General features: G+C 33.8%; 1 protein-coding gene across 1 annotated transcript in view; it reads right to left on the bottom strand.

Moving 5' to 3' along the window:
* Positions 1-2,959: 2,959 nt before the first annotated feature.
* Positions 2,960-10,640, bottom strand: part of PDE6C (phosphodiesterase 6C) — a 28,610-nt gene continuing 20,929 nt past the window's right edge. The window contains exons 16-22 of the mRNA XM_010162071.1: positions 10,130-10,230; positions 8,902-9,009; positions 8,563-8,626; positions 7,471-7,545; positions 7,247-7,330; positions 5,823-5,976; positions 2,960-3,042 (exon numbers count right to left, since the gene is read on the bottom strand). Coding sequence (XP_010160373.1) covers positions 2,960-3,042; positions 5,823-5,976; positions 7,247-7,330; positions 7,471-7,545; positions 8,563-8,626; positions 8,902-9,009; positions 10,130-10,230 — 669 coding nt within the window. The remainder of the gene's footprint in view (positions 3,043-5,822; positions 5,977-7,246; positions 7,331-7,470; positions 7,546-8,562; positions 8,627-8,901; positions 9,010-10,129; positions 10,231-10,640) is intronic.

Below are 10,640 nucleotides of genomic sequence, written 5' to 3'. Positions count from 1 at the left end.
CTACAGTCACTGATGAACCATTTGAGTAGATTATCTTTGTAGAAGGCTTCACGACTAAAAACTTTCTTTTTCTTGTGGTTGGCTGTATACTCATGAAATAAGAGAAATATTTTTTTCAGTTTAGTGTAAAAGTTATATGGCACCCAAACTTAAAAGTAGGAAGGATGTAAACAAACAAGAGCATAAGTTATTGACGTTATATCACAGAAGTTGTCTGCTTTCTATTTTATCCCAAACTTCATTTATTGCCAGATTTTTGTAAAGAGGCATTTTGGAAGACTCTGTTATTAAAGGCATACACTTCAATATGTTCATATTTCTAACTTATTAAACAAGAGTTAATAGCCTTAAATTTACTGGTCATATAGACTTTAAAATGCAAGTATTTTCAAATACTATTGGAGAAGTTAATTTTTTATCAAATGTGTATTTTACTTGAATTAAGTAAACTATATCTGAAATATCACTCCTACTCCTTAAAAAAGTTTAGTTTGTTGTGACTTTAAAAAAAAATTTAGTTACAATACAATGTGACTGATAATTCCACTTATAAAAATCTGGTTGCTTGGTGAAGTTTTTGATGTAAAAAATAAAGCGTGTACATGTGACTTATGTTATCTGTGGTTTCTGATCTCCTTAACACTGATAGAATGTTAGTCCTACTTTAAAGTGTAATCCTAAATATACAAGTAAAGAATATATATTGCTTGAGAAACTTACTGGATTTATCTTCCTCTTCAAGCTGCAACACAACTTTAACCATCCTTTATTTTCTATTTCCAAATAAGCAGTCTGCACATGAATAATTACAGCGACTATTTTCTTTGTCGGATGAAAATTACTTCAGATATAAAGGACAAACTTTTTTAAAATTAAATGTTCATGTTAACCTGTGGAAAGTTAGTGTTATATAAAATATATTTTTGATAACTATTTCTTACTCTAGATACATTTATAGAAGGTATTTATAATAAGTATTTGATGTGGAAAACAGCAGAGATGGCTGCAGTGTATTTATGAACACTTTACATGCGCTCATATGAAGAAGTTGGGAACTCTCTTTACAAGTATTACTTAACATAATTACATTTTAAACAGTTTGTACTTACATAATAGGTGACAGTGCAAGGACATATTTAGGGTGTTCTTGAGTAAGAAATAAAGTTAACCTTTAGGTAAGAAGGTGGATTTAAAGGTTAATTCTCTGTCATCTTGAAAGCTTGGTTGAGAGTCAAATCCAATCTGCAGCAATCTGCTTACACGTGTGCAATTTGCCCAAAGGGGCTTTTGTCAAATGTGTTGCTATATTTGTTGCTTCAAGTATTGTATGTTAAGTATGTGTTCTGGATAACTAACTCCTCTTTGGGTCTTTAAAATACAGTTATAAAAAAGTACAGTATACATATTAAATACATAATTTAGTACAGTTTATATAAAAATCCATGATGAAACAACCTTGAAATATCTTGCTTTAGGATCTGCATTTAATACAGAAAATAATACATGATGTCCAGTTTTATGTCATAAGTAAGTTTGCATAAAATATTAGGTCCGTTTATAAATAAGGATGTAATAAGTGGGATTTTATTTTTTTGTGAATTTCTTTAATTTTGGGTGATAGTTGTACCCAGTATCTATGTTTGTAGAGCATTCTTTTAAAGCTATATAATATGACAAATTGTTCATTTTCCCTTCTCTGCAGCTGCTGAGGGAAAAAAATATGAGAATTTGCTATCTTTAAAGTGAGAAGAAAAGTGGCAGGATTGAGTCTGCATGTCAGACTTGTTCATTGAAGGAATTGCTTTTGACATCTGTCTCCTCTTAGGTTTGGAACTAGTTCCAGTAGATACTTAGACACGTGCATAATATACTAGCCATTTTCCTTCCTTCATCTGCAGCAGGAACCAGATTTGTGAGACCTGAGTAGAGGTATGGAGTGGACTCTCTCATTCTTCAAGAACAGAAGGCTTTGGTAGGGAGATCATTATTTATGAAGAGCTAATTTGTGTGCAATCTGTCCTCTTGGTTGTAGAAAGGAAGGTAATGTGAATTCTGGCTCCATTTCTGCTGTCCTCTCCCTCCCAAGAGTAAATTGGTGCCAGTTCATTGGTTTTCAAATACTGCCATTTACTGCATTTAAGAAAGGTGCCTTGGGAGTAGATGAGCCTTTTAAAATGCCTTTGAATGTAGATCCTGCTGTAGATATTCTTGTATAGGTATCTTAGTAAACTCTTACTTGTATGCAAAGTATGATGTTTACAGTTTGCCCCTTTAGATTTTTACAATGAAAGGTGGCCACTTCAGGAACTGTGGGCAGAGCCATTTGTAGATGGGCAAAAGAGTGGTTTCTCTGAGCTATGGATTTATCCTTGGTAGTTTTGGAAAAATACTGTGTACCATGAGCCTGCTTTTAATAGATATAAACCAGGGAATTGTGTCGAGCATTCCTAAAGTGAAGATGATGTTTACTCTAGAACTTTATATAGTATTGAGAATGAAGGAAAAGGACACAATTCCAGGAAATACACATAATATAAAAATCTAAATATACAAGTTAGGAAAAGCACTTTTTTTTGGTCTGAATTATAGATTATTTCATACTGATTTCATTCAGTAATTTCATGTAAGATCTGTCAAAATTATTTATAGTTTTTCTGAACAATGTGCAGGTTAAATATTTTAATAAAAATACTGTATATAAATTGTGTGACATGAAAAAATATTTAGAGTACACAGTTAACTCATTTTGCACCATTATTTTTTCTTTTAATTTTCCAGTTTGTAATTGTAACTGTTTGTTTACTCCATTAAAAACTATTTTGAACAAATGGCAAGTGTTTAAGAGGATTGTTAAGAGACTGATCTATACTACTCTATACAAAGCAAAAATCCACTGGGGCTCATTGAAGTTCTTTCTGGATGTCTTTCCTGTAGCGGAAACAGTGTCTGAGACAAAGAATTACAAAATTATACATGTTTTGGATTTTCCGTCCTCTCCACTTCCACCACCACCTCCACCACCACCTCCAGGTACACTTTCAGCTAAAACAAAACAGAGAAGGTAAAATGAGTATTTTCTGTTAATTTTAGCTGTTCTAATTTCGTGTTAAAAAATGTTGCTTTTGAGATATGCGTATTATGTGTGCTTGATCTTCTGAAAATTGAACACGATTTCACTACTTAGCTGTGAAAATGGAGTATGAAACAATAAAACATGCTGTGTGTGTGTGTGTGTGTGTGTGTGTGTGTGTGTGCATGTAGTGCAGCAGTTGATACCACCATTTCTTAAAGGACCAAACATGCACTGAACCACTCTTACTGGAAAGTTTCAGTAGTTAAATATATGTGTCCCACACATACAGAACTGAGGTATGAAAGCCGTGCAAAAGAAATAAACTCTTGGACCAATATAATCTATGAATCTTATTTTTTAAGCAGATGATACAAAACCTTTAATTTGATGTAATTGTATAAACCTTTATTCAACCCTGCATGAATCCTTTTGTAATTACCAGTTAAGAGAGAGACGCTTTTTCTGTTTGTTACCTGTAGCTACCGATTCTGTTACTGTCTCTCTCAAATGATTCCACAGATGTTCATTGGACATAGTTAAGATTCTTTCAGTGTAATAAATTGCGTTTCCAGGTTCAATTACGGTAATATACCAATATTAGAATTAAAACTTACATTTGAAAGCTGTGGATCATCATGTTACTAGGTCATTTTCGACCTTTTCCACCTGTATTGAAACATGTCACATAATCAGTGTCCTGCCCTCTGTAATTTGTGGATATAATCAACACTATGTTACTAACTATGTATTTTATTTTTTTAGTTTAATGCTCTCTTCTGTTTTAGTTTCTGTTCTGAACTTTCCGCTGTAGTGGTTCAGCAAATATGTTTATTTTGTTTTCTGTCTACTGAATGGCTAAGAATAGCCAGGTCAGTGTGATCTAGAGAAACTACACGGTTCAGTATGTATCAAATTATTGTTTGTATGAACTAACTTAACAAACTCTTGTATTTACATGGCCTTGATTTGACAGTGTCAGATCTGTTCTTCACAAGTGGGCATGGCCTCGTTCCAGTGCACATTTAAAAACATGCAAAATAATTCACTTACATTTAGTGATGCCAGTTATGATATGCAAAGGTCAAATCCTTAGCTCCTTCAGATCGTTCTGTCCATGCTTGCCTGTGTATGGTTCCTTGTGGGAAAATACTTCTTTCCTTAAGTCAGTGACTGAGTTATTCCGAAATACCAGTGATGTAAGATGGGAGTAGAAATAGCTGACTCTTCCTAAATGTATTATTTATTTTTTATATAAGAACCTTATGTTTAAGGACATAGGATCAGACTTTAGTAACTATACTCTTTGCTAAGAAAGCAAATGTATATGAGGTTGGTGTGCAGGTCCTGGGTTGTTTTGTTTTGTTCTGATGGTATTTCTGTGAAGCTCAGACGCTTACATTCCAGTGTAAGGAAAGAGTACTTTGTTCATACTCACAACCAGCTAGTTCTCAGCAATAAATTAATCTTAAATAAATAAGATTATATAATTAATTGCAAAAAAGTGTGTTTAAAACTAAATCTGGGTGGGCATAATTTCTGTAGAAGTGTGTAAGTGGTACCACAGTGTGAGCAGACCAAAATAATTCTAATTTTATTACAATAATAACATTTGACTCATTTTATTAGACATTTCTGCTTTGATTAAGTCATGCAACTTACAGTACTTTTTAACCACTTTGCAAAAACATTTTTTTTTTTATTTTAGCTTAGAATTATTTATTTTAGGAGCCAATAACTCTAGCTCCTTTTCACACTCTGACAGTACCTTGATGGGTGGCCTTGAGTAACCTCTCTTTTGTAAGAAATGTGAAGAATACTCACCTATTTCCCACAGACACCAATTAACAAATAAATTACTCAGTACTGTTCTGTGTTTTAAAGTTATGAAACACACACTTAGAGTAAACTAACTTTTCTTCTTCAAACTAGCTGACAAATCATTCTGTAGTAATCACATGTGCTTTTGTTTTAATCTCTGAACCTTTTCAGTCATCTCAGCTGATTGGCAGAGCTGTTGACCTGCTGTTCCACATGCAATACAGAATAAAAATAACTGACTCATTTCACTCTTACACTCACATGATAGGTTCTCAGTTTCTATAAAATCAGATTCTCTTCTAGGTTGTCATATTCGGAACTATACTTTCAATTTTAGGACTTGGGCCGTCTTAGGAAGATTAGTGTTAAATTTGTAATATGAGAGGGAGTATTTCAGCCAAGAAACTGATGGTAATGAACTAGAGCCAAAACCTTTATCTTAAACTTGGAAGAGAAGTGAGCACTGCTTTTTTATGTTCCAAACGCACACTATCCATTCCCATCTCTTTTCCTTATGCTTTTCATTTTCAGCTTAAACAAAGTACCTGAATGCATTTGGGGCTGAGGCCACACAGAATTTTGATACATCTCTAGTATTTCAGCTGATTGCAGCCCTCACAGATAGGTACGTGTTTACATTCAGTTTTAAGTCTTAAGACAAAAGAAATTTTGCATTCCCTTCACTTTTGTGATGGTCATATTTTCTATAATTCTGCAGTTTAGAAAATGAGGTCTGTGTACCAGATTTGTGTAATTTTTAAAGTTTACTCATCTAAGTAAAGATAAAGCTAATTTTACTGATTCAGAACTCACATACCATTAGTACAAAGTTTAATAGAATATTGCACCAGTACAATGCATGTGTGAATTTGAGAGAGAGAGAATTTGCCTTACAAATATATTTAAAAGGAAACCTTAGAAGTTACTTAACCTTTTTTGGCAGCTGCTTCTTCTTCCTTTTTCTTTTGTTCCTCAATAACTTTCATCTTCTCTTCATATTCATCAGCTCGTGTTTTCCATTCAACCCTGTTGTTTTGAAGACCATCAAACATAGGTGTAATTTCCTTGTGAAACCTTGAGAATTCCTATACAAACAGTTTAATTAGTAAATTAGAAATTTGTAAACACAGGTGATTTGAAAATCTTGAATTTGTGGAAATACTGCTGCTTTGCATAAAAAAACATTAGCTTTCATTTTTCTATTAAATCTGTCTGTATGCTATAGGAATTAATTTTATTTGATTTCACATTTTTTTCAAGCACTTGAAACAAATGGAACCATCTCTGGTAGTGGGTTTTCTGTAGATAAGAAAAAATTTTAAAAGAAATAGCGTGAGTACCTGCTGATGCCCATTAGAATGCATGTTCTTGGCCATGCGGTGGTGGCATATTGTTAGAAATACTGTGTTGGGATAATATTCTGCACAGTCAGTAAGAAAAGATCTGAATTGGATACTGCACATTTTAGTATCTTGTCTAATCCCACATTTGGTAGTCTGATTGATGTAATAACATTGTAACTATGATCATGATATTTTTCATATGATTATCAGTATCAGGATATAATAAAAAGTCTAGTATCCTGTAGTATATTCCAAGCAAATGAAGATGTGTCTGAAGATGTTAAAATTACACATGTCACTTTTCTGCATGACGTATTGGGGTAATATTAAAAGCTAGACAGGGATTAATAATGTTGGCATTTCAGTGCTATTTCAGAAGATACAGAATGTATTTCCAGAATATTGCAAGTTTCTTATTCCCTTTGCTGTGCTATTAACTGCTTTCTGTAACCATAGAATCATAGAATCATAGAATGGTTTGGATTGGAAGGGACCTCAAAGATCATCTAGTTCCAATCCCCCCGCCTTCAGCAGGGACACCCTCCACTAGATCAGGTTGCTCAAAGCCTCATCCAGCCTGGCCTTAAACACTTCCAGGGAGGGGGCATCCACAACTTCCTTGGGCAACCTGTTCCAGTGTCTGACCACCCTTACAGTAAAGAACTTCTTCCTAATATCTATCTGCATGTTGTGTGCTTATATTAAATGAGACTGTGAAGAATCAGATGGGGCTTTAAAACTCGGTCTTTCAAGGTAGTAACAAAACCTCAGCAACCTCAAGTTTCACTGAGATCTTAACTTTTTATTATTTCGTTTCACATCTCTTGAATTTGCTTTGCGGGAGCAATTCTCCTGTGTAACAAGAGACTTAAAAATTGTGGCCGTTGTGATAGTTGTTTACCCTGTAACCAAGAGTCCTGCTGCTGTATAAGATTTTTTTAATTGCACCAGTTCATCACTAATTGTGCCATCAGAATAGCTGCAGCAGGAAAACAAACAAACAAATTCTTACCTTGTACACAAATGTACACACAAAATCTATGAAACCAACTTGGAGCTTAGGTAGTTCATCTCCTTTGTTTCTGTCCATCATAGGCTAGAATACAATAGCAGTAATTTAGATTATGTAGGTACTATGCTTCATGGTATAACAATCTAGTCAGCATCATGGACTATTATCTATTCAATGTTTTAAAAATAGTATTGGTTAACACAGATAAATTATTTAGTACTTACAATTGGTTGTTGCTGTAGCACAGTTCGTTCCAGGTCACCTTGCTCCCAGAATTCATTTGCAACCATGAGGGCAACCTGAATAATCACAATTCAGTGGAATTGTCAGCAGGAAGGAGTAAGTTTAAATAAATAAATAAAAGAATAAGACTTTCCAGAAAATGTGAAAATGATGATTGACCAAGAACTGGCATATTACTGTTTAAATTTACTACTTATTATTATTAACTTCCCTTCCACAAAGACTTATTTCTTGCTAGCTGCATTACCTCAGAGTAGTTTAAAAAGTACTACAGAAATACAGACTTTTGGTCAAATGCAGTAGAATTTTACTCTTTAATCCCTATAGAGATAGTCAAGGGCATCTTTCAAAAGATTACAGACACTCTCTGGTGTACTTAAGGCTTTTTCCAGCAAATTATCTCTACCAGTGTTCTGGTGCATGATGCGGTAATGACAGACTATTGTTAACAGGAACAAGACAATATTAGCAACGTAACAGAATCTTCTAGTAGCTGTAATGTGTATTACTTAGAAGGCTCCACAAGCATCTTGCAGTTGTATTTTGATTATGCATTGTTAAAACCTCTTCCTGTAAGGCTAAGTGATGATCTTCAGCATGATGGTCGACAAGTATGGCAGTACTTGAAGTGCTTACGTACAAAGCCACGTCACACTATATTACAGAATTTATTTTTAGCATGTTTAAGCTACTTTGAAATGGCACCAAGGTCTGCAGAATAGACACAATTCACTGAAACCATACTGTTGTTAAATCTGTACCTTAAAAATACGTGAAAAATAGCAAAAGTTGGATAGCACAAAAATAACAGTGATATTTAAGGGTAGCTAGAACAGCTGACAGAATCGGGGATGCCAGTTTTAGCTGAAAGACAAGTTGAGAACGGTGGAACAACAGTAGAGTGACTGGGGAGAGGCATCAGAAGAACAGAGGTTGTTTTCTGGAAATGCAGTTGGGTGCAGATACTTAAATTTATCTATCAGATTATAATAAGTAATTATTTTTAAATCATGGGCCAAATAGGCAGTGAAACAGATAGTGAACGCAGTATTGTTTATTCAAAAAGTGCCTACCTTACTTTGCACTTCCCAAGGCTTGGTTATAGCAGACAGGTCACATCCAGTCATCATCATAGCCCTTTGAAAACACAAAACAAAAAGGAGTATAGTTAGAGTGAGGATAGGAAAAAGTAAAGGTCTAGATTTTTTAAGGAATTTAGATACCTAAGATGCAGGTGGGTGCACATTTTGAGAAGGTTGCCGACATCTATTTATAATTTAAAATCATGGTTATGTTAATTATCGGACAATAACACCTACATGTAAACAATTTACATGTTTAGGTGCCGAAATTATTTGAAAATCTGGTCCTAGATAACTGATTAGATAAAGAGTAAAATATTAACCACCTACATGATGACTTCTTTTTTGGTTGGGTCAACAGATATATATTTAATTGCTTCCTCTTCTGTTTCCATTTTTTCAATTGCATCCACAATCTTTTGAAACATAGTTCTTTTCCTGTTAAAATGTACCAATAAACCATATATTAGTGAACAAAAGTTCCTACATTGAAAATTAAATAAAAAATCATATTTTTGATATTTATGTTTTTCCAAAGTAGCATCCTAATCATAAAAGTATCAAAGTGATACTTTCTTCCCATTGAACTTAAACTTTTCAGGTAACCTAGCACATTTAGATTTTGCTATATACCTCTGACATGTGAAGTAGTATGCCAGAATTCCTGACAGAGAAACAAATAACCAGTTTCCTAACTCTTCATATTAATCTGTTTGGGGTGACATTCTTATTTCTTTAGTATTACGTTTGTTACTTTCTGTAACATAATTAATTGGAAAAAGTGAAGCAAATACTAATAAATGTTCTTCACTCCCTCCCCTCAAAAATGCAAAGAAGCACTAAGACCTGACTGAGAAGAACTTTCAAAAACATAAATGTATCCTCTTATTGCTTAATAAGTATTTTAAATTTGCATTTAGAATGAATGGAATTACTGTTCACTAACATTTAATAACTGCTGTTGAACAACTTGCTGAATTGTTTCCTGTCTCCTGACTTTAAATTGTCTCAGTCATAAGACATCTGGAGCAAAACAAAAGGCTCCATAGATCTTTCAGGAAAACACTCATTATAAAAGAATATTAAGTCAGTAACTTAGGAACAGGATGGATGATTTGATATTTCAAGTCTTTGGCATGTTTAGCACTGGGATCAGTTGATGTCTGCAGTTTTGTTTTTAAAGCAGCATCTTATTTTCTTTGTCATAAGCATACTCGTGTTTAGTATGAGTAATTGTTGTATGATACACTACGATTAGGCTACAGAATCCACACTTCTGAAATACAGTGTTTGCTGTAACTAAAAGCATATTTGACCTACTAAATGTATACTAAGTATTATATTAATTTATGTGTTCTCTGATTTGAAAGCTTGTAATGAATCTAAGAATGTTTTGAGTTTTTAAAAGAATTAGACGTAATAACAATTTTAAATATAGCTTTGTACTCTGCATATAAATATCTCTGTATCCTGCATATAAACAACTAAAACTACAGTTCTACATTGTATAGGATGGACAGTTTTTTCAGTAGGAAGTTATACAGAATTTAGTACTTACTTGAAATACAAAGCCAAGTCAGTTGCTATTATTGCAACTTCAAATAAGTGTAGAACAGTTTCAAACTGGCGCTTATTTAGGTTCTGGAAGATGTTTAAACTCTGCAAGATGGAAAGTTTATGAATTCAGTTCCTTTTATAACACTGTCTTTGGTTTGTACTGTACAGCTTGTCTCACAGTATAGTGTAACAAAGTTAGCCAACTACAGTCCCTAAATTAAAATAATGCTACAAATGAAAAATTATTAAGTTGGTAAAGATGGCCCTTACTCCTGGCTAACGAATGGCTAAATAACGGTGTGAACGGTGGGTGGGTCTAAGGTGCTGCCCCCAGAGGCTGCACAAATAACAAAATCCACAGTGACTCAGACAGCTGCAAGTCCTGCTATTGCCATATATACATTAAAACCAAAGAAACCCACCTGTATTCCACATAATTAGTAGACAAGTGGCAGTTCATGATTTCTTTACAGTTCACATTCCATACACCTAATTTCCTAGACTTTTTAAAG

The sequence above is a fragment of the Antrostomus carolinensis genome, unplaced genomic scaffold (genome assembly GCF_000700745.2).
Source record: "Antrostomus carolinensis isolate BGI_N321 unplaced genomic scaffold, ASM70074v2 scaffold2682, whole genome shotgun sequence".
NCBI lineage: Eukaryota > Metazoa > Chordata > Aves > Caprimulgiformes > Caprimulgidae > Antrostomus > Antrostomus carolinensis.
Note: the sequence above shows the minus strand (reverse complement) of the source record. Positions and strands in the feature narration are given on the sequence as shown.